Source organism: Micrasema longulum, unplaced genomic scaffold (assembly GCF_059751315.1).
Source record: "Micrasema longulum isolate JH-2025_06_02 unplaced genomic scaffold, ASM5975131v1 h1tg000779l, whole genome shotgun sequence".
NCBI lineage: Eukaryota > Metazoa > Arthropoda > Insecta > Trichoptera > Brachycentridae > Micrasema > Micrasema longulum.
The window spans coordinates 191,220-210,460 of record NW_028277972.1 but is presented as its reverse complement, the minus strand read 5'-3'; the positions used below and the strand labels follow the sequence as shown (position 1 = coordinate 210,460).

The 19,241-nt window shown below is 28.9% G+C and overlaps 1 protein-coding gene across 1 annotated transcript in view; it reads right to left on the bottom strand.

Moving 5' to 3' along the window:
* Window positions 1–306: 306 nt before the first annotated feature.
* The window catches only part of Fas2 (neural cell adhesion molecule fasciclin 2), a 29,525-nt gene continuing 10,590 nt past the window's right edge, over window positions 307–19,241 (bottom strand). Inside the window, exons 12-15 of the mRNA XM_088230554.1 lie at window positions 18,930–19,080; window positions 18,239–18,431; window positions 10,552–10,750; window positions 307–613 (exon numbers count right to left, since the gene is read on the bottom strand). Of these exons, the coding sequence (XP_088086680.1) occupies window positions 472–613; window positions 10,552–10,750; window positions 18,239–18,431; window positions 18,930–19,080 (685 nt within the window). The 3' untranslated portion in view covers window positions 307–471. The remainder of the gene's footprint in view (window positions 614–10,551; window positions 10,751–18,238; window positions 18,432–18,929; window positions 19,081–19,241) is intronic.

The following is a 19,241-nucleotide window of genomic DNA, read 5'->3' as shown; positions in this document are numbered from 1 at the left end:
CATTAAGAGAAGGTGTGTTAAATACTAAAGGTAATGTTATATTTTAACATTTATAAGACAAAGAAAGCGACTGAATCAAGGATAAATCACAAATACTTTGATCAAATTATTGATAAATATTTTATAATTAAATCTTAATATTAATAAATATATTTTTATATAAAAAAGAGAGACTTTCTGAGAAAAGAGCTGTCATGCCCCAAATATTTGGTATTTACAAGTTAGTTAAGGGCAGAAAATATTATCATATATGTTGTGTTATGGAATGAATTAGCGATATCAAGTATTTTACGTCAGCCAGAGAAAGGTGTGGTTGTGTTTCAGGAAACACTTTTATTCTTTTAAGCAGAGTGATAAATGAGTTTGAGTTATAAATACTGATAAGTCTAGCATCTGTCATTATCACCGACTTCATTTTTATAACACGAGGTTCACTGCGATTTCGTGGCTCAGTGTGATTACGTACATATTTTACACTGCTGAATTTTTGCCAATAATATCTCCAGTTTTGGCATGTGCTCTTCGTCCATCAAATTCAACTGAAGTATTCCGCATCATGGATCCATCGATGATTGCACGGTCGTTACTATCCTTTAAGGGTTCCTTTTCATCTCTATATAACATAAAAAAACAAAAATTAAATTTACAGGAGAAACAATGCGCAAATATGACAAAAAACATCAAAAGCAGACGGTGACATTATGATTTTATTGATGTGAAAATTTACTGGAGCTATGGATTTTTAAACCATTTATAAGACAAAATGCAAGCATCGAATTTGATGTGTAAAACTGATTTTAAGAAATAAATAAAAAAATAAAAACAAAATAGTTTTACAACTTATTATCATTAGTAATACTTATAGGTACAAATACAAATAGTGCAGAACAAGTTAACTCGCATAATGAAATTAGGTAACTAGATCACAGTACTACATTCCAAATACAAGCTTTGTCCAAAATACATAATTACCATGCAATTTTGTTAGGACTAAACTAACGTGATATGTTTGAATTATACAACAATAAAAAGTAAGCACAAAGATACTAATGATTGCCACATAAATTCAGGTGGGCTAATCAGCCCACCTTCATTTAGATTTGATCAAAGGTAAATATAATTATAATCCTAAATATTCATATTTATAATATCTGTTATTTTCCTTCATCCTCTTTATTGTTGATCAAAGTTCATTCAGACAGAAACGATTTGTGCAAAATCGAACTCTTCATAGTTACAAACTGACTTATAATAAATATACACATTATTCCTGTACCCAACTACATCTTTGATTTAGTAAATATTGTGTTGCTCTAAACAATTTGAAAAAAAAAAGAGTTAGCAAATCACGATAGACAAAAAAGATATATGTACATATTTCCTTAGTTTATTTTTTATTTCTGTGAAACTCGTTAATATAAATACGATACAAGCTGATAACTCTCATTGTTATTATTTGTGTAAAATTGAGAAAAATATAACTAATTTCTGTTTATGAAAGGGGTAAAAGCAAAAATGCCACTGCATCACTGTTTTTGGGAAAACCGCTAGTGAAAAGACTATTTCTTTTAAGTTCAATGTGTAACTCGTGTGTGGCATCACCAGTGGTGAAACGACTATTCGTTTTCAACTTATGTATTTAATACTTCACAAGAATACATATATAATTGAATTAACAATGTATTTCTCATTAACAACAAATGATCCCCAAAACAGCAGATGATCACTGTGATGTTTTTGCTTTTAGCCCCCTCATATTCAATGAATACAATTGTATTTACAAATGAAACAATACACACAATAGAATTAAGAATAGTCCAGAAGAAGCGTAGAATCATATTTGAATACATCGGACTGTGTCCAATAATTCCCCCACTCACACACACTTTCGCCGCGCGCATACTTAAAGTCACCAATTAATATTGCCAGATCGCGAAGAATATAACCATAACACAAATGTAAGGTAAAAAAAACCAATTTGTTAATTTTTCTAAAATTTTATTGTGCACTCGGAAACATTGATTGACACAACAGAGTAGATAAGTAAGGGGTCATTTAATAAGAGTAATTGAATTAATGAACTTTGAACATAAAATATAAAACAAATTTTATTTGACATAAAACGGATATTTTTATATCATGTTAAATAATATTTTATGTTTTAAAGGTAATGTCGGCCAAATGTCCACCACGACGTTGTTGAATCCGAGGTTCAATTTTCATTATTTCTCTTATTATATGAGCGAAGTAGGGTAAAATTTTTTACCCTGGCAACACTAACGAAATTTTCATTTTGTTTCTTCGACAATCTGACAGATGCAAAATAATTCAATTTTTATGTAATGCATTAGTGACAAACACATTCATTTGATAATTACACATGAAATGTGATTGCATCCTGTTTCTTTATGATCCAAGCAGTATTTCTACACTTTAAAAGGACACAACACGGCATGGTTAAATTCGAATCAGGAGTTGTGTACTGAGCGACGTCTACAAAGAAACTAATGGGTCAAAACGTAAACCTACTCATTTATGAGTAGTTGAGTCGCCTTCTGCTTGATGTGCGTATGCGGTTCCTGGACTATTCTTAATTCTATGGATACATCTGTACTGTTTTTCTCACAGAGTGTACCTAAATAAATTATTTTATCATCACACACGGCAGCATTATTCATTGTCTGATTACAACAAAAGTCCATTATAGAATGAAGGAAATGAAGTCAACTTCGCTTGTAATGTATCTGTTTGATTATACATTATTGTACATTTAAAACAAGTCCATTTTATTTTATTTAAATTATTTATTGACAATTCTTGATGGAATTCCATTGTAGTGATGTAATTACTTATATTTACATGTAAGTTATTAATTTAAAAATACTTGGTACACTTCCATTTAGAGGGTGAAAGCACTAAATTGGTCAAAATAAATAAGTGGAAGTGTACCCAGTATTTTTAAATTAATAACTTATATGTAAATATAAGTAATTAACATCAAGTCCATTTTATTTTTGAAAATTTATCAAAAATCCACCACTTGGCTAATAGTGACATACATCTATTGGTAAGCTAAACAAATAAGTCCCAGGTAGAAATGATTCGCATGGAAATCAGTTCCTATAAGTCTTTCTTAAACACAAACAAACAAATTTTATATAAATTGATTCTTCAAAAGTCCAAGATAACAACAGTAATCTGTCATTTTTACATAGGATTTTACATTTGACTCTTCAGAACTTTCTATTGCAGTGTGAAATACATTCTTGAAAAGATAGCAACCAAAGTGGGAAATTATGCATACTCTAGAAGGTTAGTGCCGTGCAATGGAAAGGAAGAAATGTGAAATGTGTTAGTTTTCTTACATTGGCGTGGTAGCTAGGTAACTATTGGGTGTGTCGGGACATCAGCAAGTAGGGCAAGCATATAACATAGGGAACATAGTGTCAAAGTATGTCTCAAAGTACAAAAACACAATGTATAAGGGCTGTTTGAGGAAGTGGATTAATTTGTAATATTTTATTACGTAATGTACCTACTATTGTAATCTGTACAAGGGTATATAAATATTATTATGTAGATGTAACTTTTTTTCTATGAAAAGTTAGTTTATTTAAAGATAGTGTTTTAATTTGTAATACGGTTTTAGAAAATAATTGAAATTTCTAAGGTGTTTCCACATTTTCATAGCATTCATCATCATACCCCTTATTCAGACCCGATAGTGCATAAGGCACTGCATTAAAACATCAAAGTCAGTTTATCTTGATCATCTGTTTCATTAAGGTACCCTTCAGGGGTGCTATTCTGAACCACTCATGGCACGAGAAAACAGTTTTTCTCGTGCATTTTGTATGTAAATACACGAGATAATACGACCACGAGAGCGTTTGGAATAGCAGCCCAGGTGCCAGTCTGGGAAAAGTAAAAACACCACCTTTAAAATATTGTTTTCACATCCACCCAGGAATCGAACTCGGGACCTCAAGCGCGATAGACAAACGCGCTAACCACTACACTACATGGCGAACTTATCCCCATTTGATTTCCCTTTTCAAAATTTTTACCTGAGAGTAGCCATCGAGTTGAAAACACTTTTCCAGGGTTCTGGTTCTATTATACACACAGAACAGTATTCTTCAATTGCTTGAACACGGAGCAAAAAAGTTTTTAGCATTTACGTTTAGTTTTTTATGGTCTGCGGATAACTGCAGATGTTTATATTCTATGAAAGTTGATAGAAAACTGTCGATAAGTATTTTTTATTGGAAATATCTTAAATGCATCACAAACTAATTTCTTGAAAAAATCGCTTTTCTAATCAATTAATAAATAATTTGCTGTCCAACTTGTGACTGTAACATTCTCACATTAACAATCTGAATGACATATGAATATTGTAATATGAACATGTGATATGAATTGAATGTAATGTGCGAAAACAATAACCTCTGTTATGGATACAATGAAATATATGTACTACCTACAATGAAATATTAAAATAAAATGGATGCATTGCTAATAAAATCATTATGATGGGGTGATGCATAGAATAATGTTGCGTTGATTTTATTTGTACGATTTTGAAGGGTAATTTTAGCAATGGAAATAACATGTAGCTAGCCTGGAACATAACGGTTCTATGTTACAAAATCAAAAATGCGAGAAAACAGATGAAATATGTTTAAATTCAGTGTGCACTTATTCATTTATGTTAAGTTAATCTTTTATATTCTTAGTATTTAACCTAACACTCAACATTCAAAAAGATTTGATACTGAAACAATAAGTGCCAAAAAATATTATATAAAAGAAAAACTTGTTACATAGACCACGCTAGAATTGCATAAAATGAAAAAAAAAACATATAAATTTTAAACTGATACAAAAGTATGAAGAAATACTAGAAACCCAAATGGGTGTGAAATAACATATTATAGACCACTTTTGCTCGGATAGATTTAATTTTTTATAGTTCTATTGAACTACTATTGAAGTACTATTGTACTCAATTTTGCCAAAAATGTTACAAACATAGATCAGTTTAGTTCCAGGCTAGCCAGATGTTGTAAAATTTAATCATCTGATGCCTGAAATGAAGGGAAATTTATATTTGTAAAAATCCTTTAATGTCATTCGTTTCTCGAAATGAAAAGCTCTGTAAAATTAAATATCCCAACAAGAAACCCAAGACAAAATTTACTTCTTCATACTTAAAAACTATGATTTCTTTGATAACAAACTGTCTTCTTTCATGCGATCACGGAAACAAATTCAACCATATATATTAGTAATATTTAAAGCATTAACTTTGTGGTCAAACATTTTAATAAATGTTATTAAATATTTGTATATAACCACTTACCGACTTTTCTATGTCTACCGGTTTCGAGACGTACCCGTCTCTTCGTCAGGACACCAATCAAACCAACATGCAAAACCCACCACACACCTTCACCATAGTTGTTGCACAAAAATATAAAACCAACACGACATGTATTTTAATAAGCATATGCACTGATTAGGACAAACATGCACTGATTAAATTATAAAAATTTTCATTTGTTTGAAATTTTGATATTCGTGTTAAAGAACATAGGTATAAGGTGTCTTCACAATAATAATTTCTCTGAATTCGCAAATCACCTAATCAAGTTAAACCTCGACTTTAATAAAAATACAGGAGTTAAAATCTTACATACAAATAATAAAGGGTTAAAAGTAAATAATATGGAGATATTTCACATTAGGAAACCTTTAGAAAATAATGTTCCTTTGATCAATAATCAAACAAACTTCCAATATAGTCCTTTATACGATGTTCCACTTTAATGGTCACCCTATTAAACCTATTAAGCTTACCCCCTTCCTCCATCTTTTGTCACTCCAAATTTTGTTCTAATCACAGTGCATGTGCTTATTAAAATGCATATCGTGTTGGTTTTATATTTTTGTGCAACAACTATGGTGAAGGTGTATAGTGGTTTTTGCATGTTGGTATACATGTTGGTTTGATTGGTGTCCTGGCAGAGAGACGGATACGTCTCGAAACCGGTAGACATAGAAAAGTCGGTAAGTGGTTATTTACAAATATTTAATAACATTTATCAACTATATATAGCTATCTGTCTTCACCTTCCATAAACACGTAGTCTTGTTTTGTTTACTCTGTTCCTTAATGATATAGCAATGGGTTTGTATATATTCTTGTACTTTACTTGACAAAAAAATATGTATAATATATCAATTTTTTTGTATGTACTGTATTTTGTCATTGTAAATTTGTATTTGTATTTTGTCACTGGGCGTATATATTAATAAATATATAAATATTGAGAACTGCTTTGAATTGATTGAGCATTGCACACATAATAATATCATTTAAATAAGATACTAAGTATTTTCCCAATCAAGCAGTCGGAACTAAAACTTTAATAAGGCCAGAGAAAAGGATGAGGATATGATGAGACATTTGTAATAAATTTAATAGATATTTTGTTTGGTAAAAAACGTAATATAGTTTTGTGAGGTAGAGAACTCAAAATAAAAAGTAAAAATGGATTCACGTAAAACGATAAAGCTCAAACTTAAACGCATGCATCAAACTAATGATTTAAAAAATAATAATATTTGATTTTGTGATACAGCAGACATCATTACAGAAATAACCACCGTGATGCTGATAGACTATTGAATATCAATAACATTTCACTTGTACCAGAGCAAAACAGGATGAATTTGATATATTGCAGTGAAAAGTTATATAATGTAAGGAGTAATTAACAATAATTAATCTCTTTACTTCTATATTTTGCATTGTGTTAAAATTTTACTTTATTCTCTCATAGGCAATATGAGAAAATTAATGATTTCAAATGTTTTTTTTAAAAGATTAAAGTTTAAAATATTATTTAAAAGAAACACATTTTAACTCATTTTTCAACATTTTTTTTACTGCTTTATTTAGTAAATTTACTGGATTTTTATGAATCCTACACATATGTTTACTTTGAAAGTAATCTTTGTAATTTAACTTTCAATCAATTTATTTATTTTAAAACTATTGTTGGTCAATAATCAATAAGTTTGTGCACCAAAACATTTGATAATTTTTATGATAGACAGTTTTGTAGTTTGGAATAATATCCAATAATTTTTATAAAATAATTACACTATTTTAAAAATAGATTAATTGCAACTATCAAATCGGTAATGTCAAAGGTCGTTTACACGTGATCAATACGATATTGTTTTGTGCCAGGACTCGACCATTGTCCATGTGTAAAAGCAATTTGTAGGACAAAACATTATTCCGAGACATTGTCACGAAGATAGACGGGCAGGCATATTTGAAAAAATAATGTACTTTTAAATTTATATCAAAGAAAAACTTTATAAAGTTGTTATGTTTATAATATGCGAGGTGGGGCGTTCCGGTTGTGGCCTATTTTAGGAGCTTCTCTGCATTAGCTTTAATGACAAGGATACCACAGGAAAACCGCCAGGAGAAGGGGAATGTTGTTGTTTGCCAACAGGCCTTCCGATCCACTGAAAGAGTGTTCGGCATTTGGTGTCCTGCTTTCATTGATACCTTTTATTGGTTTAACTATATCTTTCATGTATAATGTTACCTCTCCCTGACAAGTCCTCACGACTTATCACTATCACCAAATCTAATCGGTTATAAAAACAATGAATTATTTTGCTGCGCAAACTCATCAATTGACGTACAATAAGATCCCTCGTCTTTTTGATAGGCTAAACTGAATGTGACAAATATTTCCGTTTTGCTGTTTGGTAAACTGAGATGGAATTGTGAAATCGTTTTGTATCAGCACGGCGGAGTAGGGCCTTACGTTGGTGTGGTGGCCAGCTTGACGGGTGGCGGCAGGGGGGCGGGCGAGGGGGGTGCAGGGGGCGCCTTGTTACTGCAATAAGGGAGCGGGAAGCGCCAGCCGTACAGACTGAGACAAACATTTATGTCCTTCAAAATTATCTTCTCAATATACAAAATGTTAAGGATAGACCCTATTCTGATAAAATCCTCCGATGATTAAATCAAATACTTGTCCACATACTCAAAATACTGAATGTAATTTTTTCATTCAACTGTTATTTAATATAACTAATCTTGACAAAAAATTAATCGATATAACCGAAATTATTAACAGTTTTATGTCGACACTTTGATACATTTGTACTACATCTAATGCACTTAGGTTTTAAATATTGTAAAACACAAGAAAAATAAAATTCCACAAGTACCGATTTGCTGGGTATGATCGATACACCCAAAATTTTTTTTTTAAAGTTTCAAGGTTTTATTTCGCCACATATTTTTTTCTAAAATGGGAAATTACATTGACCGAAGGCCAAAAAAGTCTTACAAAAAAATGTAGATATTCACTTTTGGCCACTTTTTCTGAAGATACATAATCGTTTGGCCTCAGTTCAATTAAATTTAATATGTAAAAAAAATTACAATTTGAAATTTATAAGGAATATAAATTTAATGAGCCCCTCATGTAAAATTAAAAAAATAAATATATAATATGTTTTAATATGCGTTTTTAACAGTTTGGAATAGGATTACTTATACCGTCGATTTTATGTTAAAAAATTTTTTACTAAAGAGTTCTTCCATACTCATTTTTCTAATAATATAAAAAGTAGGCAAATAGTAGTAAAAAAGCCACAGGAAATTGGATATGAAAAATGTTTTCTTACGCGATAAAAGTTAAAGCATTTAATTGTATGGCAAAGTTTCTCAAAAATTGAACGTCATAAGTTCTAATGAACATCTGTTTCGAATAGCCAATCAACAATGTGTTTTGACATATTTTAGATTTCAATTAAGCCATGTTTAGCGTGTTTTCATACATACGGGGTTCTCTTTTTAAATGTCAGGACAACTCACTGACGACAACTAGTGACTTCATGAGCGGAGTAATTACAAAATTTTAACTTAACTAAAAAATTATAGAGATGATAATACGATACAAAATAATATTTTTTTGGCTTATTTTGATAGTTCATTAACAATTATTTTTTTTTTATATCTCTGAATTTCCTCATCCAAAAAAAAATTAAAAATTGCCATTGTGTTAATAATAAAATAAGTATTTTGTATGGCAAAAACAGTCTCAACGTGTCAACTGTTGTTTTTGTTATATGGCTTTGTTTATAAAACATATAGTGTATATTTAAGTTGGTTTAAGTGATATTGTGATCGATTCTTTGAACTAGAACCAATAAAAAGTGAAATCGTTTGAAGTAACTTGCCGAAGAATAAAATCATATAGTTTTTTATTAATTATTATAAAAATAACATTGAATAGCCATATATTTTCTATTTTTTAAATTAACTTTAATTGTTCATAAATTTAAAGTCTGAATATAACTTATTAAGAAAGGAAAGCTATTAATAAATTACATTAATAATTGAAGAAAAATAAACATTTTGGGAACTACATTGTTTAAAAATAATTTGTTTCACTATTCCACTTTTAGTATTTTAAAATGATTTTTAATGCAGTAATAAGAACTTAATAACTAATAACTTGGTTTTTCAACTCAATGTAAGTAATAATAAATTACACGTATTAAGGGTTTGCTTGGAAAATGAAATATGCTGTTAGTGATAATGACTTTGGGTTGTAGAAAACTCTTCGTATTGGTAGAAGAGAAAACAAATTTGTACACTACAACTTGCTTCGTCTGCAGGATAATTTATTATTGAAAATTTTACTTAGACACTGAAATTATAAGAAAATGTATGTATGGTTGTATATTATTGCACTTTGTGTGTCAGTGGAAGGAATGGTGCTAAAAAAACTTTAAGAAGTTATGTCCTAACTCTACAGGAAAACATGCTCTAAGGATGTTTGGTAAAAATGATCAGATTGAAGTTCAATGATTTTAGTCTAATGATTAATGAATGATAAACATTCAAAATGCTTCCACATAAACTCGGACACTAGGAAATTAAATATCTAACATCGAAAACATGGAAACACACAAGTCATCACACGGAGAAGTAAAAACTAAAGGAAACAACTAGAATTTTGTAAATTAATGTGGTACCTAGTTTTTTTATACTTATATTCGTTAGTTTGTTATTATTATAAAATGTGTTATTTTCTTTACAATACTCGTATTAGTTAAAAAATACAGAACAGTTGGTGGAAGGAATAGTAATTCAAATGTAAAAAGTTATTTATCACATTCTAAATTGTCATACAAGAATTAAATTTAATATTAAATAGGTACATATTGATGTAAGTGAGAAGCTTTTATTTAAGGTAAAGAAACTATTTTTTCTGGTGCAAAAAGTTATTATTTGTACAATGAGGAAATAATTCAAAACTACCAAATAAAACGAAATAAAGGGCCGCATGGCTAAAATATTAATGACTTTTTTCACTAATATTGTATGTAATTGTTATGTTAATAAATTACTGATTTTATAAAATACTATGAAATCTTGGATTTTTGTCATGAGACCCTTTAAATTTGTTACTCAAATTGAAAAATGTATTGTTCTAAGCTTACCTTCCTAACTTGGCTTCATCTTCTTCGTGTTGTTTGGATTTCCTGTGGCAGATAGTGGCAATGACTCCCTGACGTCTGATGCAGCAGAGCATCAAGTCCACAACCAGCAGCATGAGGAGTACTCCGGCAATTACTATTCCAATAATAGCCGCACTTGACAATGCAGGTCCTTCGTGACGGTGAACAGTTGTATCCAAACCTTGAAAATATCGAGAAATGTATATTATTTTCATCAAAATTATCTTTAATCGAGAAAGAAAATATATTTACAATCGTGATTATGGGTAATGTAATTGCTTATTGGGAATTGATTAAATTAAGGATATGCTCAAAGTTTACTGGCACATTCACTACTTGCTTAGCAATTTATTTCAACCTAGCAGGTAAACATTTTATTAAACTGGTTTCAATGTTTTGCTTATTAATTAAGTGAAAAATGTTGGCAGGCAAAGGTGAAGTTTTAGAGGACGCAATTAAAAATTATGACAGGTGTGCGGAAAATTGCATTTGATCAGTGGTTAGTAACAATAGCGGTTTGTGCAGATGCTGGAATGTTGATGACTTAATTGAAATGTGAAGGTTAGGTGCTTGTAGAATTTAAATGTACGTGAATGTGAAATGAGATGAATTTGATTATTTTCAGTCTGATCAATTTGGTAGATTTTATGAAAATAATTCAAGTATTTGACATTGTAAATGTCGAGGAATATTATAATAATGAAGCAGCAATGTTTTAAAACTGACAACATTTAAAAATAATTAACGAATCCTGCACCATATGGCAAAAGACCATCACCGCTCTAAATTAAATAATCTAAAAAACATCATAAATAAAGTGTGGAGACATACGCACCATGTTCCGATTTCGGAAATGATATCATGCTAAACAATATAGATGACCACTACGAGTATGTGAAACAACTTCACTAAATAAGACATTTTCAGTAAGTGTGGTAGATAAACTGATGAAATTTCTAAACATTTAACTATACAAAATTGTAAACATAAACGTGCAAGATGAACCAATAATCTATTTCGAAATTAAAAATTTAAATGCTGTGGTCTCTAAATGAGATTTTAGAAAATGTAATAAAATATAAAACATCATGGAATACAAAAGTTTCACAAAAACATAAGAATACTCCAATGATGAATACACAAAGATAATTCAGAATAGTGAAATACTATTTAATTTAGGTTCATTTCGATGGAGCATACCAAAAAATTGATCTAGAATCATGATAAAAAAATCTATTTTGAAAAATAAAAATTTGCTCATATTCTATTAATAGTGAGCAAACATGCTATGTACCTTTAACTCCGGTAAAAGAAACTGACCGTGAACAGTTATCCGAGTTTGTTTAGTAAATAAAAATAGGGCAGCGTTTGGTTATTTTATACAGAAAGGTTTCTACAGTTATACAAGAGTTAAAGTTGAAAATAAGTTGATTAATAGTGCTAATAAATGTTAATTTAAAAGCCAGCTTAACTGGAATGCATAACATGCAGTTAATGTTATACATAAAGTACTTATTATGTCATATTACCTTGAATATTCACGCATGGAGGGTGTTTAATGGAAATGTAGGACCTTGCCATTAGTGAACACAACTAGATTAGTTTATGTATTGTCTTCGTTCAACACATTTACGTACATCTTTTTAAAAATGCAAAAATAAACACTCATAAAACATTGTTATCACATTATAATTTTTGGGAAACAGGGAAGTAGTTATGTTATAGTGTGGCATGGAAACAGGCAATTTTGAAGCAATGTTTTTTTTCTATTTATGTAGATTGAGAAATTATATTTTACTTTTACCAATGCTACCTTATGTTTTAGTTGCAAGGGAAAAAATATCACAGTCAATTATTGCTGTGAATAATTTATATTAAACCAATTATAAATTTGTATTCAAGTTTAAAAATTTAAAAGGCAATACAATCACAAGAAAAGTATTTGAATTGGTGGAAATTGGTCTGGCATTGTGTCAAGTTTCCAGTCGCATATAATTTCCATAAATTAATAATAATGTAAAATCAATGATCTTAAAAAAGATAAATAAACAATCTTTTTTCGTATCTTGCTCATAAATTAAAATTTTACAAGAAATAGCTATGCACTAAAATTGCAAATTACCTATTACCCTGCTAAACACTAAGTGGGTGTTGATATAAATTAAATCAAAATATTACAAAGCAGTACTTATACAAATCATGGAATTATGCTTTGTTTGATAACTGGTACAATGCAGAAAAGTTTACTCAGGTTTAAATACGATTAAAGTAGGTAAACAATAGGTTCTGCATTAAAAAAACCGAATATAGACAAACAAAATAATTATGTTTTAACCATTGGCTTTATTCATAAATTAACAAATATATAAACAAACATATTATTTAAATATCCATTGTAAATAGTGATACATACATACATCTGAAGTGCACAAAATGTGTTTCAAAAGTACTGTATTAATGTAAAATGACTTTTTCAAAATGCTATAAAGTAGAGAAAAGAAATTTCGCAATAGACTCTGTCTTTGTTTATTATGAAATACTAGACAACAAGAATTGTTATAGAATAAGCAAAAAAAAATGAACTTGTTTTTAAATGTACAATTTTGATCTACAAATTCTATGTAATGTGGATGAAAATGGAAATTCTTTTAAACATTTGCTACTTTTGTGCAAGAAACTAAATATTTTAAAATAAATGTATCTAAGATTATGTAACAATTATTTACAATAAAGCTTGAAAATTTATCAAACATAACTAGCGTATATTTTTACAATGATTTTACATCAATAGTAATATAATTACTCCACATATTACGGGTATAAGAAACCGAAAAAATGTTTGTATTCCATTTTCATATTTGGATAAACTAATAAAAATTGACAAATATCAAAGATGGTCAAGCTATTATGGAAAATTGGTGGATTTTGAAACGGTATCGGTAGATAATATGAAGAGCTATCAAGAGCATTTAGATTCCTATTCATGTAAAAACGAATTTTAGTCAGTTTAAAATATACTTGACCGTATTTGATACAAAACATCTTTCATATTCATTAAATAATGTAAATAAATATATTAAATTAATTTACGCGTATATTATATTATTCAAGACATGAAGTTTACAATTTTATTAATATCTATAAGAACACACTGACAGCCACGAATATAATCGATGAACTCGTTATAAGTTATGCATAATTTATAATGAGTAACAATCATTCATCAATCTAGCATTTAGTTTAGAGATAATATATTGTAATACCTACTGATGAAATCCACAATCACACAAAATGCTTATTGTCAATTTTAAGTATTAGGATCTAATTACACGCACACTGGAGAACAAAGGAATAAAATGAAAATGGTTATTTTAATAAAATTTACATTAACTACCTTCAGTATTCTAAAAAAAAATAGTAGGTAGATCTTTCCCATTGACATATAATAAATAGGCACATTATTTCTTTACAAAATGCATATCAGTTTTGGCAAATATTGCATTGCCCTCAACAATTTGAAAGAAAGGCAAGGATACAAATTGAAATACCATCTTTTACGCGCTTGTAACGTGTCTATTTAACTATATGTCTTTGATATTTCCTCAATAATTATGTTGAAATGTTAAATTTTAATCAGAAATGCGATCACACGACTAAACTCCTTTAGTACTAATAGGTATTGGAACTACATAATATTATGTGAAATTCACTCTAAGCCCATATCACTAAAGAGTATCCTGTATTTTTTGGGCGAAATGTTGAAACTCTAATGCAAAATTACTTATGAAGTAAAATATTAAAGTAAGGTGCATTATTGACTACTGAAAATGTATATACATAACATTAAGTCAATTTAAGTTCAATGCAATATTTAATATCAGCACACTTAGGCATAGCTATTTCGATACTGGTCTAGTAATAATTTTAAATTCAGTCCCTCCTGTTACCCACCATAATGATATGATATTATATTTAGAGGACAGTTAAATCCAATGCTCTTCTTCTGATGATGCGATGAATCTCGATGAATGAAAATCTTCACTTTTTAATATAAATATCCACAGTTGTAAATCCTTCATATTGTCACTACGCCGCCAATATCCGTTAAGTGGTTTTTCTTTTTTGAAAGGATTTTTAATTTAAGTCCTAAGTCAAGTATGTTTAAGTCAAAATAAAATTGGGCATTTTACCTTTTTGTTATCAATAAAAAAATATGTAAAAAAATCCACCATCAAAAGGTAAGTTGTTTTATTAATCTCCTTAACAAATATTCGCAATGTTATTTGACAGATATTGCCGGCGCAATGGCGATAAGCTAAATTATTTTTGAGTAATGACGGCTTGTTGTTGATGTTCTGGCCTATTTCATATTCACAAACATTATTATTGTCATTTTCAACTTTATGTTGCTGAATATAATGTAATAAATTTGTTTCTTTAAATAACAATTATACTTGGTAAAATATAAGTACACATTTCTGTATACAATATCATTTCTTGAAAAGTCGGTTAGGGTATCTCACAAAGTTTATTTATTTAAAATAAACCAATAAAATTCTTATTTTAGCATAAAAATGTTATTAAAAGAATGTGGGTAGAGATGTATTGCGTGAAGTCGAAATGAATTTCAAGTAAACTGAAATCAGATTTTGCAAGGGTAGAAACGGGTAATTTTTTTTCCATTAATAAATGTATTTTTTAAAGTAAATACTTGTTGACTTTTATGAAGAAGGTGTTCACCAAAAATGTTAGTACAATTCAAAACATCGATAAATCTCATGGTGTAAATTTTAATATAAAATTTGATGGGCGAAAATGTAATTTAATATGAATGTAATATATTATTGGTCCATATAGGTAATTATGAACTGTTTTAAGACGTAAACCTTATAAACATACATATTTATTATTAAGTACTTTAAAAAAAAGGTGTTAACTTTGTATCTCATAAAATATTATAGCACAAAAATGTTATTCAAATATAAATTTGATGCTTGATAAGTTATATCACTTTTAATTATATAACTGGTTTTAGAAATCATAAAACATTTTTATTTCTTTAATTATGTCAATTGTTTTAAGGCAGTAATAAAAATAGTGAAATAGGCATAATAAGCCAGATTTGAAAAAACTCGAAAGCCACCCTAAAAAATATCTATATTTTAAAAACCTTCCCCTTCGTGTCACTTCAGTGTTTAAGTATCGCTTACTTGTGATATGCTGTAATGTTAATTATATATTGCAAACTATAGTTAGCAATATGGGTGAAGGAATAAACACAAAGCAAAATTTTAAAAAGAAGAGAAAGATCAGCCACCAAAGGCAAAATGCAAACATTATCTACACGTGTGAAAATAACTATCACCAATAAAATCAATTGTTTTCTACAGTTTTAAAGATGGAAAAAATCTTATGATGATACTTGCACATTTATGTTTATCTATGGTGTTTTGGGATTGAAAATTACAGATGCCATAATTATATTATACATTACAAAAAATCATTTAAAACCACCATAACCCCTAATATTTACAAATTTCAAATATCCGTTGATAATTTACTTAAACAATAGATTTATATGAACACTATGTAAAATCTTTAGAATGAAATATGTTTGAATAGCATGTTTAAAAACTAATATTATTGTATTACATAATATTAAATTGACCGCTAATGTTGAATGTGATCTTTAAAAAAAATTGTATTTTATTTTATAAAACGCATTTATGAAATATACAAACATAATAAATTAATATGGATAAAACATCATTTCTAGTGCCGAAAGACACCGAAAAAACTAACTGGCTTTGATTTATTATTGTAGGTAATACAATATGTAGTAATTACAAAGCTAAGACATTTGTTAGTATATTTGCATAAAGTATCCTGGAAGTTTTTTTTAAAAAACAATATATGTATATATTTAAGTATGTCGATATTTTATAATTGCCTAATAACACACATAATAATATTATTGGAGGTAAAAAAGGGTTTTAGCGAGATTTATAGAGATGATTAGTGATATTCCCTTCACCAATGATGATGTTGATGTAGCTTTTGTTGCACTTCCATAGTAATTACCTGAATAGGGGAGAACTCCATATATATTTCATCAAAAATATTTACATATTTAAATATACAATAAATAAGGATACTGCATATACATATTTTATATTTTGTTTTACGTATAGTAAATAAATATAATATATAACTATAAAATTATCTAGTATAGACTAATTTATGGAAATCTTTTAGTCAGTGTGTCAAATATTCAAAAGTTCTTCTTGAATTCAGTCGATAGTGACACGAAAATTTAACAAAACTAATACTGTCTGTACTTAAATCCTCTCCTTTTAAATTATTTTAAAGTTATAAATTAAATTAAATTTAATGAGAAAGTGATTGGATTATTTAGCGTGACGTCCAGATCGATAAAAAATGTGTCATTAATTTTTCATCCAACTAGTGTATTTTTCTGAATAATACACTAATTGGCTTAAGGAAAGTACTTTGGTTGAAACCGATTGATAAATCAATAGCAGTGCAGTAAATGTGGTAATAAAATAACCATACATTTTGATACAATTATTCTATAGTTATTTCTAAAATGGGATGATGATATGAGGTTGAATTCCAATGAATGAGTAATGATTTTGAAATATTTTAACAAACAAAACCGATCTTGTAAGAATAAACTGCTAAAAAGCGAAAAGAATAAAAAATATATTTGATATAAATAATAATACACAAAATAATAAAATAAAATAAGATAGGTACAGTTAAGTTGATAGTCAATATTAATAAGAATTTATGAAGTTATAATTGAAGAAATATTATTAGTTTTATGGATAGGAAAATTTTTTAGGGAACAAAAGAAATGAAAAGAACTTTGCGTGTTGTAAGCAGATATAAATTTAAAATCCCCAGCATTAAAGGCGCAATGGAAACTTATCAATTTATTTATGGAGACGAAGCTGTAAAATAAAATCAAATTAAATAAAAACCCACACCCAACAAAAACAACCAACACAACAATAAAGTTAAAGTCATGCTGCATGTAAAAGTGAAAGTTTTGTTAATAATAAAAATCTATCTACAAGCCCTCGAGGTCTAAATCCAGAACTACTGTTTAAAGTATTCCTAAACTATTAATGTTAAAATTATTATTTAACCACATTTGGAGATGATTATTACTCTCGTTTGTCCCTAAATGAATTTGTTTCATGCAAATCAGTGTTTTTAAAAGAAACAGAGAGTCCTCTTTTTTATTTCACTATTCTTTTTACCTTTTGAAAATGTCATGTGGTGAGAGCGAATGGGGGATGAAGAAAAAAAAACTTAGTAAAACAAAATTTATTTATGATAAAAAATGCAATTACCAAAGTACAAAAATAATAATAACACAAACATACGATCGACGAACACAAAACAAAAAATATTCCACACAACTTCGAGACAAATGATGGAGACACATCACAAAAACTAAAATATTAATGTAAATAATAAGTTTATCGGACATAACACAGATATAAATACAAAGACAAGACTACAGGCATGAGAGGGGCGGAATGTTTAGCATTCGCAACCCCGCTTGTGGTGTCGTGACTGTAATACACATTGTAAAATCCAGCTTTTTTGACTTGGTCTCCTTCCTCTTCATTCCACTTACCTCTGGCAGTTTTCATGTACATTTCTCCGGGTGATGAGTAGCCGATGATGTTGTGGGCGCGTAATCTAATGCGGTAATATGTGTCAGCATCTAGGTTGTTCATTTCGTAAGCCGTGTTCTCATACGCCTTCATCTCTTCCTTCATGCATTGAGATTCGGATATCTCGGTCCATTCGCCATTAACTTTGTGCACCTATAAAAATAAAAATTTGTCAAAAAAGAGTAAAAAATATGCAATACCAAAATTATTAGTAACTTCTAATTTAGTTGAGCTGTTTTCAAAGCATTACCATAAATAAGAACACTAACACTCTCAATTTCTGCTATGTTTAAAAGACTCCACATAATTCACATTTACCTTAAAAAAAGGTTTCTTTATAAATAAAAAATATTTAAAAAACTAAAATTTTGATTTTTATTAGGTATTGAGTTTAAATTATCATAACGCAATAAAAGAAGTTACCATGACTCACGCAAAGCAAATTTTTTGGTAGAGTTTAAAAATAGAAAAAAATGTTTAAAAAAACACATTCATTTGATACAAATTCTTAGATTTTATTTTACATTGAACTTATGGTTTTTCTAAAAATAAAATATTTAAACCTTTTTGTGGATTATGTATAAAATTAATATCTATAAGCTGATAGTAAGAAATCTTATGATGCATAGGAAAACATAACGAAGAGCTAACCGGGCAGTAAATGAGCTCATAAACATCAATGGGTTCCCCATTATCAGCAGGAATCTTCCATCTCAGCTCGAAGTGGTCAGCGTAAGGTGAAGGAACTGCTCCTGTCTCACTTGCGGTTCCCAGCAGGAGTCTCGGAGGTTCAGGGGATGACCTTAATTCATACAAAAATAGGATTGAAATAGTAATACAACATTCTCACTACTGCCATCTTCATCAGTACACCGTGAACATTAAAAAACATAGAATATAAATGAATGACACACAAATGGAATGATTTATTCAGTGTTATTTAAAAAAATAAAGGGCATTGAA